We start from the raw sequence: 15,757 nt of genomic DNA, 5'->3' as shown, positions 1-15,757 counted from the left end.
ACTCAGAAATAAATGAATTAACATTAATTAACTAGGTTATACAGATTTATTTTACCTTACAGTGTCAACCTACCTATGCTATGCAAACTACAACAAAGTATGGGTTGGCAAATACTACCACAGTCCACTGTTAAACTTAACACTGCAATAAACACACATGTCAAGCCAAACAAATTGGTGCATCTACCTTAGATGCACTTAGATTTCACTTTTAACTTGGTCCTTTTTTTTTTTTTTTTTTTTTTTTAAGTGTCATAGTAGTATCCAAATGCTTTCTTTTCTAGTGAAGTTTTGCCCTAGGTTATGCACCCAAGTACCACGTGATATGCCACACTGGTGTGGCAACATGAAGCAACATGAAATAACTTAAGAGCAACATGAAATAACTTAAGAGTGGAATAAGGCTGCAGTTCTCAGTCTTTCAGCAATGGCTATAAATGCATTCATCAGAGTAGAATTCGGGGCATGGTGTACCTGGCTTGTACTCATCCATATCCCCCAATGTAACGAGTACTGAAAAAGCTTGAACAGCACTGCTTTTTGCTTTTTTTCCTGAAACGTGTCTGTGTGTTTCCCACTGAAAGGCTCTTTTTCTCTGCAAAATGTACAGAAATGAAGACAACAGAACTCAGGACAAGCTGTCATCTGGATGCTCTCAGAGACAACCCTTGGGCCTCTCCCAGAAGAGGTCAGACAGCTTTGCAAAGGGACACACAGTTTACTGGTAACCTACAGGAACTGCTGGCAGTTGGCTGCACTGGGCTATTCCCAAATAGCATTAGTCTACAGCCATAAAGACAAGAGACAGAAACAGACCTCTGATAGACGTGTCCCTGCCATGGAATTAGGGAGACCTTTACACAAGTGGGTGCCTCAGCTCAGGACACCATTCTGACCTGTACACTGTGGTGCGGGGTCATTCCACGAGACAGCCTAGAGAGCACAGTGCCTCCTGTCCAGCCTCTGCACCCCCAAACAGCAAAACAGATGCTGCTGCCAAAGGTCCATGAACAGCACTGAGGAGGTGGTAAGCCCATCCTTAGCTCCATTCAGGAACACCTCCTTCCTGGCAATCTGGAGGCACAGGCCTTACAACCCTCAACAGTGTTTAACAGATCTCATCTTTTTGGGACGCAATTCGCGTATGATACTCCTCCAGTTTTTATCCAGAGGTTTTAAATGGGTGGTGCAAGCATGACACACACAATTCACTCATGTCTTATCCCAACAGCTTTTTGTGGCTCTAACTCACGCTTCCTGTAGCTTTTCCTAAACTCACCACATTCTGCTCCCAGCCCCACTTTCCTCTCATTGACTGACGTGCTTCCAAGCAGCAGCCGATGCTCCTGACTAGGTGCAGGCTACCAGCCCTAAAACCTAACTACTTGATGAAGGGCCAGCTCCTGCCTCATCTTGCTTACCCTTAACCCCGGGGCTCACCTGTTCCCTTTGTTGCAATACTGACTTCAAACTCTTGAAATTTTGCTTCGAGGCTTGCATGAGCCACAATCTCCATTAATGACATTTAACTTCCCCATCCAACCAGCATTATCACTGCTCCTTTTTTCAGTTTACTTATACTCTCTCTCTTAATCTGCAGGCCTGGCTATGGACAGCAGAAGTAATACAAGGAGGACCTCGCTGCACACACTGTGAGATGTGATACCTTCTTATCAGAAAGGGACACAAATATGAGCTGTCAGCAGAGTTCTGAAGAGAAGCCCTTTTTATTCAGGGACAAACAAAACCAACATCCTGATAGTATCCCTCCTGCCTCCTCCTATGTGCATGTGAGCTTCTCAAAAGTCATCCTCTTGAGAAGTGAAAAAGAAACACGGATTAAAAGTAACCAAACCACTAAGAATATCTGTGTGCCACCTTCACGAGTCAGCAGTAAGGGAAATCCAGGCAGCTGTGCACAGAAAAGATGACAGTAGTGTTTTGAAGTGGAGATTGTTTTTTTGTTTGTTTGTTTTAAATTTAACCGTAAAACGTAGCCAAATGTGAAGTTCTGTAAAGTTAGAACCGCTCTCTAAGAATTAATCTTTCATACATAATCACCTCTTTCAGATGGTATCTCCAATTCCTAGCTCTTCTTTAGGACCATGCCCACCTATAGGAGATCGCATCAAGCTGTAATATAGCTATAGCAGCCAATTATTTGCACTGTGGACAGAGCTGTAAAGGGTTCAGAAAAGCTTTTTCAAATACAGAATTCTTTCAGATTCACTTTCAGCACAATCCCAACACAGTGCATGTTCTTCAGTAATGTTTGATGAGTGCTGGTTGTTCTGGCCTCAGCTGGGTTTCCAAGAAAAATGGAATCCTACCCTCAAAGTACTGCTTCCTACTACTGGTACAATGAAGTAACAATCACTGATAGACCATTTAGGAAGAGTAGGCCACATATTTTGTCAAGAAGACAAACCACTATCTTCTTGTCCCTTTTAAAGGTCTTCAGCCAGATGCATGTGTTCATCGATACTAACACTGACAGCAGCTACTAAAGCAGGAAAAAAATAAGACTGCATCCTAATATGATGATTTCTGGATGAGTTCATTTACACAGGTGTAAAGGAAGCAGACTTTGCTTGGCCACATGAGAGGTGGGAAAGCATCAGTAGCAAAAGGAAGCACCGTGACTTTAAGGGAGACCTACAGCTGGGCTCTCAGCTAGGCCCTCCTTGGACAGTTGTGAATACTGCTTCACACCACATCTGGGGTACAGGAATGAGGCCATGCCCATCACACTGCCACAGAGAACCACAGGTTCTCAGACTATAATTGATGAGTAGCTCACAAACAGTCCTTCTCCCAGAGTGATATAAAAATGCATAGTGTAGGTGCACCTACTGACACCAACCTAAACCCCTGTGCGTACTACTGCCATAGGTGTGATTAAATCAACTCATCAGTAGCTTGAAGAGCTCGTAAAATAAAAGATGACTTATGCAAATCTGCATACATCAAACTCAAACTCATAATCTGATAGCTGATAAAACATCCATGTTTGTGACAGAGTGTATCTCCTTTAGAAACAAACTGTTTTAGTCAGATTATTTTAAGAGTGCTCCTTACTTAGCCCAGACACGAATTCACGGAAGTTGATGAGCAAGTCTCCATTTTCATCAAGAAGTCTGAATAAGCGTGCAGCTAATACATCTGAATGAGTTCCACATGCCCAAGGAAAGAGGAGAGCAAACATCCCCTTGAACTGCTCAAAATCAATACGGTACTGCTCCAGATAAGGCAGGCTGGGATCATGACGGTCAAGAGCATTGCTGTTTCCTCCCCAGTAGCAGCTAGTCAGATGTTCTGCCTGAAAAGAAGGCAAATGCTGTGATTGTCATCACCTCTGTTAATACCTCATGAGTTATCAATGATGAAGGAACAAAACTCTTCACACAGTTTTTAATAAACTACAGAGGAGTACCATATCTATTTCGATCTACCTAACCCTTGCAAATCTACAAAAGATATTTCTCTCCAGCACAAAATCATCTCTATCTATCAAAGACTCAGAAAGGGGGAGGAGGGAGGAGGAGAGCATGGAATCTGTAATTTCAGGATGTATGAAGATAACTGCTTGGGTTTTTTTTTTACTTTATTGTTTCTAAAAAATCGTATGTAGGCCTACTTTTTTAGTCCTACTGAAGACAGTGGAAACCCTAGAGCTGATTTCTACTTCGAATCAACTCAGGAGCTTAGAGAAAGAAGTCTTAGCACTGTGCAGTGATCCACTAGACTGGACTGTCTTAGTCTCCCTGCTTCCATAGTAGCCTGGAAGAAGGCAGTGCAGGATTTAGACAATCTTAGGCCCTGACATCACAGACGGGAAATTGAAATTAAATAACTACTTCATGGGATATCATAAAATCTTTTACAACAAACCAGTGGATTAAAGTACATTGTTTCATGGTACTGCAAATGGAAGTGAAGCCATATTGTTTTAATTATATCTGTGTATTGCTGTACACTTAACTAAGACATCACTTTGTCACACTATATTCCTACAGATTACATTAAGGCACTAACAACAGCAGAAATCAGCTGCTGCGATGTGACAGTAGTAATGGAGATTATTTTTGTGTTCAACTCTAAAAATCAGGTATAGAGAGATGAGTTTATGAAGATTGATCAAAAGCCCCTCTATGTTAACTTCTACATAATATAAGCTTACTGTGTTTATGTATACTCACTTTTCCACAAACAAATCATGTATTACATTACTTCTTCCCTTAGCTTTTAGAAATTGTTTAATTTCTTTTGTGTATGCAGTAACCCAGCAGCTAACTCAAGCTTGCATTAAGATGCTGATAGAAAACTCAGACAGAACCTGGCCTTTAGTAAACAACACAATCCTGTATCATACATAAACTCGCTTCTCCCGCAGGCACGTGATCTTATCTTCACTTCAGCTTTACCTTGAAAAGAGCGTACAGTTCCTCCAATTCATCAATAGTGAAAGAAGTCTCTGTCACAATAGTTCGTACCTTTTGAAACGTAACATTAACAGCAGTTACACATCTGAAATCCATGTCTCAAGAAAAGCTAAATTTTATTTCAGAAACAGATGGACTTAGATCTTTGTAAAGAATATTATTCCAGTACTGACCACGTTGCGCTTTGTAGTGTCTTCAAGGGTTTGGATAACTTTCAGCCTTTGTTTGAATCTCATTTGTTCAATCAAATCTGCTCGGATACTTCCAAATTTCTGAAGTGAAAAATAAAAAAAAAAAGAGAAAAAGGATAGTTTCTGTACTACGTATAGCTTAATGTACTCAAACAATTCTCTTTTGCGAAGGGTCACAGCTAAAATACTAAAAGAAGTAAACACGCTTGCTTCTTACACTCTCACTTGTACTTGTACCAAAGCTAACACAGTGAGCTCACAGCCCCTGCTGCACCCAGATAACTGATGAATGTAGTAGTCATTATATAACACGTCTTGATCTTTTTTATTATTATTTTTTTTATTATTATTTTTTACTCTCAATGGTTTCTACAAAATTGTTGGGTGTTTTACTAAGGCAACCAACAACCACCACCACCTTCCTGGAACTAATTCTCTTTTTGCACCTGTCTACTGTTTCTGACACAATTCTTCACTCCCCATGCTTTTTTCTCTTTCTTTGCCTAATTATATAGGAGTACAGCTAGTTATCTTTCTGTATGGAACAACAAAGTACTGCACGAGCACCAAACAGACAGACTGGCTCTCCACAGAGTCAGGTAATTCATCTCAACGCAGTTAAGCCAACACAAGATGCCCCCACGATGAGGAACTAAAAGAAAATGCAAAAGGAACAATTTCACAAAAATACCCTTCTTCCTGTTACAACATCTTGCAAATGAGAACTATACACCTAACTTGATTCTGCTTGTCATTCAGCACAGAATATGCTACTGTTTACCTACTCCCTATTAAATAGATACCACGTTATTAAAAAAAGAAAGGTTAAGGGGCACAGGAAGCAGCTCTGGAACAGCTATCATATTGCTAATAGGAACTTACACCTTGAGCTAAAATACTAGTTCACTCAGTATGTCATCAAAAGAAAATATGGAAACTACGGAGAATTACTCCTTTAGTTACTCTCCTTAAAGTTACTCTTTATCTTTTAATAAAATGTATCAGTGTAATCAACAGGGATATTTTAACTGATGGATATATATTTTTTAATTTAAGAACAACAAAACTGTCTAGCAAGTTTTAGTTTTTTGTAAGCCTTCTTCTGTGCTTCACAGATATTCCCTGTTATCAATTCCCTTCACTTGAAAATATTTTAGCTTTGTGATCAGAGGCCACAGGCTTCTCTGCCACTAATCAGCACCAGCTGTTAACTTCAAAGCAGCAAAGTTTGACCAAAAATGGAAAGGTCTTGTGAAATCATACTGACTCGGCTCCTTGACTGCATGCAGCTCTCTGTGATGCTGCATGCTTCCATATACAACAGCTGCAAAGTTATGGTTTAAAAAAAAAAAAACAAACAGACAGACTAGCTCCTCCAATCTGACTATTTTGGTTTTCTGAGGTGAGCGAATCTCTTTCTTCTACTTCCCATTCCAAGCAAAGCCAAACCACACAGTAAAGCAGAACTGAAGCACACTGGCAAATTCCTGTTAAGAAATCCTACCTTACCTCATAGGAGCATCTGATCAATCTGAAGATATCCACCTCAGGATAAGGCTCTACATCATCACTGAGCAGTGAGTGAAGGTGAGGAATGGGTGGAAGAGTGCTGTCCTTATTAGTTACACTGTCCAAATACCTGGTGAGAACAAGAAAACAAAATGAGAAACCTAAGATTCAATTACACTCCCTCCCATCTTAGGGCTAATGGAATAAAGGTAACAAAGAGATTAATTAAATGAAATTATGAATTTTTTTATTTTTATTTTTTTTTTTAATATCAGTACCCTGCCAAATTCTAGTCCCTGCCATTCCTCTTTCTCAGAGCTCTGGTAGCTCTCTGAATACATTATCTTTATCAAGAAAAAGCTCAAATGTAGCTAGTCATACTTCACATGTAGCTCACTGAACTGATTTGGTCTTTGTGACTGTTTAAGTATGCAAAATTAAGTATGACACTTAGAATACCACTTGAACCAGGATCAGCATCCTCCAGTCTACATATCCCCATCTACTAACTGCCCAACCTTGCTGCAATGGGCTGTAAATGACTTGTCATTCCCCCGGGTACAATTGCTGTGAATGTCTTCTACGTGGCAGCTGCACAATGCTTACATCCTCAGTAAACAGTGGGGCTTTTATTTCAGAGGAAAGACAACCACATTTTTCTCTAATTCCAAATAAATTCAGTACGGATGCCTCACTCCTGGAGGTATTCAAGACCAGGTTGCTGGGGCCTCAGGCAATCAGATACAGTGCCTGTGTTAGTGGCTGTCAGCCCTGCCCATGGTACAAGTCTGGAAACTAGGTGATTTCTGAGGTCCTTTCCAACCCAAGCCATTTTCTAATTCTATGATACTCACAAAACTTACTCAGGAAGACATTTAAAGTCTCAGCAGCACCTTGAAATCTTAGCAGTACCAAATGACAGGAAATTGGACACTGCATACAGCACCATTACTTTGTATTACATGACTCCATCCAGCCTACGCACCAGCCTTCTCTAAACTCATTCATTTAAGAGTCTACCTAATTCTTCCGTTCAGTCCATTCCCAAAACAATTTCCTTTGCTACCTAGGCTTTTTTTTAGAAGCAATTATAAAGCAGTAACTAAAAGCTGAAGTAATCAAAACTATTTCTGTCAATCAGATCAGTTTCTATAACAAGGTTTGGAAAATTTATTTGGATATCTTGAAAGACTAACTTACATTTTTTGTTAGTCACTAAACATCACTGTAAGATGATATAAAGAGCACTGCACATGGGTGCAAAAGTACTACTATCACTAGAACATCTGCATTTAGTGTACTGGCTTAAACTTCAAGACAACAGAAAATAAATTAGAAAAGAAAGCAAAAAGAAAAATGAAGATGTTTGATTTTCTGTAATAAATACCTTCCCAAGACTGTCATGGCTTCTCCATCATCTTTGCAATTAAGCAGCTTGTCTACATTAGCATCGAGGACAGCAAGTGCTAACTGAAATATCACCTTTATTCCTTCACAGAAGAAACAGTCCACAACCACCACAGCACTCTCAAATGGCATTACACTGAGGAAAAGAGTGAGGAACCAGGACAGGGAAATAGTGGATATTACACCCAAGTCCTGCATGCAGTCATAAAGCTGAGGAACATAGTCACGAGCCAACTCTTCAAAGACGCCCTGATCCACCAGCGCTCCTGTTGAAAATAAAGTTCAACGTTCATTAATTTGGGAGCAACTGAACGCATCATTTAGGGGAAAAAACGATCTTCTCTGAAGATAAACAGATACAAAAATTAAGAATATTTTACATGATTCTTATATGCACTTTCTCACTTCCACTGAAATAGATTCACTTAGATCGTAGTGAGTTTTTGTTGGTTTAATTACAGATTTCATAGGAGCTAATAAAGAGCTAAATTAGCTCTAGGACCTACACAAGTTATACTGTGGTTTAGTACTCAGTATTACTAACAGAATAGTATTTTTCAGTGTCAGTTATTGAAGGCAGCCAAGGTGACTTGTCTGTGAGGGTTTGGATTTATTCTAAGAGAACCCTTGGTTATATCTAGATCGTAACATCAGTACCTTAAGCAGTCCAAAAATGAACATCTCAAGCATTCGTGAGTTACAGCAAAGACAGCCTCCCTGATAAGGCGAAGAGCCATTTACCTTCACTTACACAAGAAAACTGTCATCCAACAGCAACAGCTCTTGCAAATCAGAAGTGAAAATACACGAAGAACTCCAGTGTAAATTGTCAGAGCTCCTATTTCTACCCTAATCAGATAACTGGATCTTCTAAAATACCTATTTTAGCCTCCCACATCTTTCAGATGTTCTCCATTTCAGTCCTCTTTAGAATGCCACATGACCCTAAATAGCTGAAAAAGCTTTTAACTAGCAAAGTATCTGCTTATGACAATTTCTCTATTCTCTCTGAGCAAGCTGTCTTGCATTGAGGATTCATAATAGCTTCTATGCCACAAACAGTTCTTGTTACCAACTCAGCTGGGTCATTGTCTACTGCAACTTGAAGGAAAAAAATTCATAGCATACCAACAACTCTTGTATTATAGTAGTCAGGTAGCATACGTTCACACAGAGCCACCAGCAGCCAGAAAGCTTCCTCCTCTTTTGCGTAAAGGAGAAGTACTGAAGTGACAATATTCATAGCCTAAAAGAAGGACAAATACAAATTGCTTCACCCGTTTCTTTAACATCTAGCACAGTAAGTGGGCAGGCAAGTGCTTGTTACTCTTAGAAAATTAAGTAAAACCCCCCTGCAGACCTCAAACTTTTCCCAGTGCTCACAGAAAAGCCTCAAATAAGTGACAGAAGTTAATTAGTTCTAAGCTATGAAACTGCATATGTATATTTAAAAAAAACATGGTTTCTTTGCATGATCAAGGGCCTACAAAAATAAGCAAGCATCCAGTTTCACTGCTAACAACATTCTGTAAATAAGCACTGTTAGGGAATCCGAGTCCAACACAGACAAAATGCCTCCTAGTCCACTGATGATGACTGCTGATCTATTTCTGCTTGTACAGGTAGTCTACATGCTTTCGGCCACTACAAGACACTGAGCCAGGTGTCTGTAACAGTGTTGGTCACAACCAACCAAAGCTTAACAGTGAAATATAAGCCTCTCACTCTGCTTACTATCCATGTTTAACTGTTCTCGACAGCTTTTTTTGCAGACTGTTTTCATCCTTTTCCAGTATCACAACATTGTATAACGACCTCTGAATTGTTTGCTTAGATCCTGTGACTAGACTTCTGTTAGTCTGAAGAAATGAAGCATTTCAGTGCCATTTTCTTCCCTCTTGATGCCTTTAAGAATTGGCTGGTCATTTCAGATCCTGAGTCATTAACATTTCAGGGCTCCAGCTTGAACATTATCTACTCTAAAATAGCAATTAAGGTTTCAAATGAAACTCAACGTTGTAACTCTATCGAAGTTATTTATTTTCTTTTGCCTTGTCTACCACATATGGAATATTTCAGGGCCTGAATTCTCACTGTAACCATGAATCAGCATTCTAAAAGCCATGAACCAAGTCTCAAGGCTACATACAATGACCCTAACAGCTTTTTGAACTAGAAACACAGTGCCCTTCTTCTTCTGTTAAGCAGCCTTTAAAAAGGTTATTTATCTAACACTTAATGTCTTATTTGTAATCAAATAATTCATTGTACTGTTAGAATTGTTTGTATTTTCACTTACTCATGCTATATCTAAACTTCTAGTGGTCAGAATTAATCAAGCTTCTTCACTAACACTCCTGATTTTGAGTTTCCTGAAACTTGAAAAAAATAGGTAAAATTTGGGTGGAAGGGTTGGGCCCAGGTGATTTGTTAAAATTATGTACCAAGAAATAATGATGTGACCAGAAACTACACACTTGAATCACAGGAATAACAACTCTGTTCAGCATTAATTGTACCAGTACATCCACAGCAGTATTTTGTACCTTTGTTTGTTTGTTTCCCCTGATTTAATTATGTCATTGAGAATGTGGACTAATGTATTCAATAAGTAGGCCAAAATTCAAAGACGAGCAATTAAAAGCCTTTTTCTGTTTAACAGCAGCTAAAGAACCTTCCTTGGGTTCATTTTCATTTTCTGTTCAGTCCTGCAGTGCACTTTTGCCCAGTCTCCAGATTTACAGGCAGAAAACATGTCTACAGAAAACCACGTGCAGCTCTGAGTGCGCACTGCAAATGCTTCTGCTGGTGCAGGTCCTTGCATCAAATCCCTCTGACCTCAGCACTGCTACAGTTCTGCAGCACTGGCACTTAACATTAAAATGCTGTGATCAGTGAACTTCCACGGCTAACTACTCAAGCGTGTGCAAATGAAGAACAAGGAATAAAAGGAAAGAACTGGAATTCCAGAAACTGAAGGAGTGCTAAGATATTTCAGTTACCTGACAATATCCTATGTTTGGATTTCTAAAAGCATAAGCTGTCAACACTCTCCTTAGAGCAGCAATACCCATCTCATTCTGGAAAGCAGGGTGTTCTGGGAGGGAGCGGTGCAGATCCCTCTCTATTTCTTCTGTAGCAAGATTATACTTCCCCATTGATCTTTCCACTAGGTCCTCATAATAGCCAGGATGAGTGGCCATTTCATTAATGGCTCCTGGGTGTGGGAGAATAAAACCACAAGAAAAAACAAGGCTTAGAAGATAAAACATTCCATGATGATCATCGTCTGCTATCCTTTCATCTTGAACATCAACTTTAAAATTCAACAAGCAAATATGAAACGTTCGTTTTGGAAAGGTGATCTAAGAAAAAAAAAAAAAAAAGGATAATGCAGAGATGACTGAGAGTAGCTCTACTTGTCTTCTACTCTAGACATTTTAATATCAAAGTTTAGGAGAGGAGGGAAAAAAAAAAGCAAGTCCCTCTTTAATGTAAGATGAAAAGGCAAACACGAAGAACAAAAGAGCTGCTCCATCACTTGGTATCACGAGCTCTCTCTGCAGCTGGCTTTGGGGTTCATTATCCTAAACTCAAAACATGCCTGAGAAAGCTACTTGCCCTAAGGAGGGAATAGATTATGCTCGGTTGCACAGAACACAGCATCTCAGCTGCATCCTCCAAAAAGGAGGAGAGAGGAACTGCTGAGCTTTAGTCCCCCTCCTGAGAATGTCTTGTCATTTGGAGCAGGGCACTCAACCTGTCTTAGGGACACAGTTACACGCTCACAGGGCTGCTATGAGATTTCACTGCTGACTTCAACAGGACAGATGTGTCCATTCCTGCATGCATTTCCTGAAAACATCCCTTTCATGTCCATTAGTAAGGAGAAGATATCCAAGATCAGGCATTATTAGCAAAGAAATTTTTAAAAAAAGCTTAATTATGTCGTCATACAAAGTTCCTGGTGAGCTCATACTGTAAACATTTTCAAGTATATGTGAAACTATCTCAGTAAAGGACAGAACTAGAGAAGGCATAAAGAAAGCGTAAAGGTATGAAGAAAATCTGATGCACAGACAAATTTCCATGCAAGCAGTATTAAAACAAATTCCTTTAGCTTTGAAGAGAAATGCTTAAAGGGACACAGGTACAGAAAATCCTTGATGGCACAGAAAGTATGAATAGACAGAGAAAATTTTCTTCTCGTTTCCCACATGGAGGCACAGCAACAAGTTTATATTTAGGAATTCCTTGCAAAAGCTTACTGTGAAGGTCAGAAGTATAACTGGATTCTGAAATGATAACAAACACGAAGCAGGCCTGCAGATGGCTGTTAAACATCTGGAAGCCTCTAGATTATTGACTTCTGGTAGCAGAGTATACACTCTGCTTTTTTATATTCTTCATTAATTATCTGAGCCTTGTTTGAAAAAAGGATTATTTTCTTGTCTAAACAGAACGACTGCCTAAACCAGTCTGGTGCCTGTTAACAACTATGGCCTTACTTGCTCCGAACATTTTTGCTTTCTTTTTAACAACACTCTTAAACATCTTCAAAATCCCCTCTCCTCTCACGCTTTTGCTTATAGCCCACATTCCTCATCTGAACAAATACATACCTGAAAACAGCAGCCAGAGTTCTCCTCTCATGCTTTCTGGAATGCCCTTCAGCACAAGATCCCTAGTCTTCTCTGTACGATACATACACACTCCTTGGCCATATTCAGCAAAGTGAATCTTCCAGGCCTGTTCTTTCAAAAATTCTTTAGCCTAACAGCAATGAAAGAAACACACGAAGATGTCGCTCCTCCTTCTACCTGCCCCACTGAAATGCAAAGAGCTAAAAGCCTGTTGTGTTTTAATTCATAAAGAAAGCAATAAATAACCTGATTACATTCACTTATTAACGAGCTGCCTTCTCCCTCTGCTTAATTCCTATCCTTCCACACCTTGCTGTTAAAAGAATACTTTTGAAGCAGTTGAACTTGAGAACAGGCATGCAAACTCTCCTTGATTTACACCCAACTTTGTTTTATTTTGTAGCAAAGTAGTTTGTATTGGTAGAGCAACAGCATATGTAATGCTGTATTTTGGTGATTAATACTGCCTGTTGTAGAGACCTTACTGTGGCAGAATGAAATTTTCCTGGCTCAAATTTGTTCTAAAGTAAACACAGCTTTTCTTAGACAAGCACAGGGCTCAAGATATTTTTACCAGTTTAGGGTTGAACTCTTCGGGTGACCTCCGTCGATACATAGTCATTAAAGCTTGAGTTGCTGTTGGAATGCCATTGCCATTGAGATTGAACTGTCGTTCTCCTTCTGACTCAGAGCTGAGGCTTTTATGAGTGCTGGCAGAAACAATACTATTTGATCTTGTAAACACCTGTAGAAACCAGTCATAAACAATACAGGCATGGGGTTTAAGCCTGAACCTAGGCTTTTTACCTTCTTTTACATCAGGTTCTATATGCTAAAAGCCAACTCCAAGTGAAGAAATTAAATCTCAATGAGCACAAAGCAGCGGAGTTTAAACCAGTATAGAATAATGTAACTGTTTCCAGTTTCCTCAATAGCTCACAAAACAAAACAAAAAAAGTATTCAAATCCTATTTAAGTAGTGTTAACTTTAAGTACACCCTGTCCATTACACGAGTTCCCCTGGTCTACTGTCAACATCACGTAAGTCCCAAGGTGGCTCCTTGGCTGTCCAGAATTGGAGATTCACAGACACATCTGTGTGTATGTACAGATGCACTCAAACATGTTTATGCAGACAAATTATTTTGCAACCCTTACCTGAAAGAAAGTCATGTTACAGACTATTCAGCACAGAAAACAAAGATTGTTATTTGAAAGAAAAATAACTGGGAGACAGAACTTTGACTTCCCAAACTGCTTTGAAAACTTTTACTACAGTAAGACCACATACTGCAGTTCACACTGTACACCTAGAACTGCAATTAGTGGTCAGCCATGTCTATGTATGTAGACATATTACTAATCATAACAACAATGACCATAACTACTCATTTGTTTTTACAATTCAGTAGGTAGAAAAGAAAGTTTCACCTAGGGTAAAACACAAGCAAAACAGACACATACATGTATGTGCTCTGGAATATAACAACTATAAGAATACACCAATCATACCTCACCACTAATCAAGTGAGTCAAAAACTGACTGAAGTTTTATACGGCAAACACAGTAGTGCTACTCAGCGCAAAACTCATAGAGAGTTGTAATGTGAGGACTACCTACCTAAATCCAACACGATACACCTCTAAGTCTTCTCTGCTTGCTAGGCCTTTCTGGGTTTAAAAGATTTGCTAAGTTTGTGACACGATGCACCTAAATTTCACACATAAAACCTAAGAATTCAGCAGCTACTCAGAGTGCCTAAGAAAAAATCATTTAACTACATCTTTTAAAAATTACTTTGCATGGGAATATAAGGAGGTAATACAGAACATCGATGCCCAGAAAAGGGTTATTTTGTTCATTTAAACATTGTGAAGTTCAGTAAGAATATACATGCCATCTCAAACATCTTTCTTCTGAATGATCAAAGTATCAGATCTAGCTGTTAGAGACCTGCATAACAACTTTAATATTAACTAGTATTTTCTCCAAAATACTGAAATTTCACCATTATTTTGACTTGGATAAGTCAAAGCAATACTCAGTTAAACAGTAAGATAACCACTCTACTTTCTGAAGAGACGCACTGTGATTGTGCAATGTGAAAGCAGGAGTTAAATTCATTTCCACTTCAATGGTGAATTCTCTCACGTTCATCATGAAAAAGATATTCCAGTCACAACATTTAATAGTACAGCCTATTAAAAGCAGTAGCACAGAGAAAGTAACATTTCAGTTCCCAGAGTGTGGCCTTAGAGCAAGTTCAAGACTTTCGTCACCTTCCCTGTTAACCTGCACTGGTTAAAACCTCCTTGTAACCAGCTAGTCACGTTCCCCTCTACATACCTCATCATCAGAGCTGATATAGCTTCCGGACATATTTTTTTCCAAGTATATTTTTGAAGTGGTTTGTTGCAGAAAATCTGAGATCCTCTGTACAAGAAAGTCTCGGTCTTTCAAGTTGGCAAACAGGAATGTCATTCTGTTTTTGGTGCTGATCGACAACGGGCTGGGCAACACACTGGAGCTATCTGCCTTTTCCACTATTGTCACCTAAGGAGAAACAGCTGCACCTTAACATCTTCTATCATCAAGCTGCTTGCTTTAAGAAACAATGTAAGTACAATAAACCCAATGTCCTTTTTCCACTGTATCATCAGCATCCCTCCACTGCAAAACAGGACACAGATGAACAGACTCAGAAGCCTGAAGACAAAGACTGTTACTTCCCTACAACTGGCTTATGTACATTCTCCAGCAAAACTCCTTTTTTTTCTGCTTAATTTATTTTCCCCAGGCTTCATCTTACAAGAGGCAGCACAATAACATTTCTTCTATGAGCTTTCTGTAGGACCCTCAAAATCCTTCTCCTGGTCCCCAGCACTAGCAGAGGCTGAATCAGCAGAAAAATTTACTTACTTTTTATTGCTAACATATCTATCTATCAACATCTTGCTATCTCTCTTCTCACATGGCAGCTTGTTTGGCCTTCAGCTGTTAGTAAGCTTGTCATTAATCTAACTGAATTCCAAACTGTGTGGGACAACAGTGCTATAATATTAACGTTTCTCTAGCTAAAAGGATAATGCTTTGCACAGTATTATCTTGAAAATGGATTTAAAGGCTTCAGTGCGCAGCTCAGATCCTAATTCACTTCTCTGTTCCACCAACTTCAGTTTAATTCTGTGAACTACAAATCTCTTACAGCTCCTCATTAACATGAAAGAAGCCAGTAATTCCTCCTGCATTGTATTTCCACTCTTCTTAAGAACTGCATGAGCATAAGCAGCAAATCAAATGAATTTATAGAAGCAGAGGTCAAACATCATGGTAAGTAAACTCTGCTACAGTGACAGCTGAAAACCCATGTTATGTACATTCAAGTAGACACAGGTGCCTCAAGTGCTGATCTTGAAGACTATACATAGTGGGGCAGCGAGTAGCACAGTCAGCTATTTAAAATCTTTTCCAATCACCATTTCTGAATCAATACTTTGCCACTGACTTCTGTGTCAAAACCATTCCAGGGCATCACAGAACACTGGGTCAGAGGCAAAGCTTTAA

At 39.3% G+C, this 15,757-nt stretch overlaps 1 protein-coding gene across 4 annotated transcripts in view; it reads right to left on the bottom strand.

The window, feature by feature from the left end:
• TBC1D9 (TBC1 domain family member 9) overlaps positions 1-15,757 on the bottom strand; it is a 43,524-nt gene that overhangs the window by 6,378 nt on the left and 21,389 nt on the right. For all 4 annotated transcript variants that reach the window (XM_042829738.1, XM_042829741.1, XM_042829739.1 and 1 more), the window contains exons 7-16: positions 14,540-14,746; positions 12,767-12,937; positions 12,172-12,322; positions 10,552-10,766; positions 8,678-8,795; positions 7,530-7,815; positions 6,143-6,272; positions 4,616-4,714; positions 4,425-4,493; positions 3,079-3,319 (exon numbers count right to left, since the gene is read on the bottom strand). In XM_042829738.1, coding sequence (XP_042685672.1) covers positions 3,079-3,319; positions 4,425-4,493; positions 4,616-4,714; positions 6,143-6,272; positions 7,530-7,815; positions 8,678-8,795; positions 10,552-10,766; positions 12,172-12,322; positions 12,767-12,937; positions 14,540-14,746 — 1,687 coding nt within the window. The remainder of the gene's footprint in view (positions 1-3,078; positions 3,320-4,424; positions 4,494-4,615; positions 4,715-6,142; positions 6,273-7,529; positions 7,816-8,677; positions 8,796-10,551; positions 10,767-12,171; positions 12,323-12,766; positions 12,938-14,539; positions 14,747-15,757) is intronic.

This window comes from Centrocercus urophasianus, unplaced genomic scaffold, assembly GCF_019232065.1.
Source record: "Centrocercus urophasianus isolate 14NV4802_14NV808 unplaced genomic scaffold, USGS_Curo_1.0 seq_32, whole genome shotgun sequence".
Lineage (NCBI taxonomy): Eukaryota > Metazoa > Chordata > Aves > Galliformes > Phasianidae > Centrocercus > Centrocercus urophasianus.
Note: the sequence above shows the minus strand (reverse complement) of the source record. Positions and strands in the feature narration are given on the sequence as shown.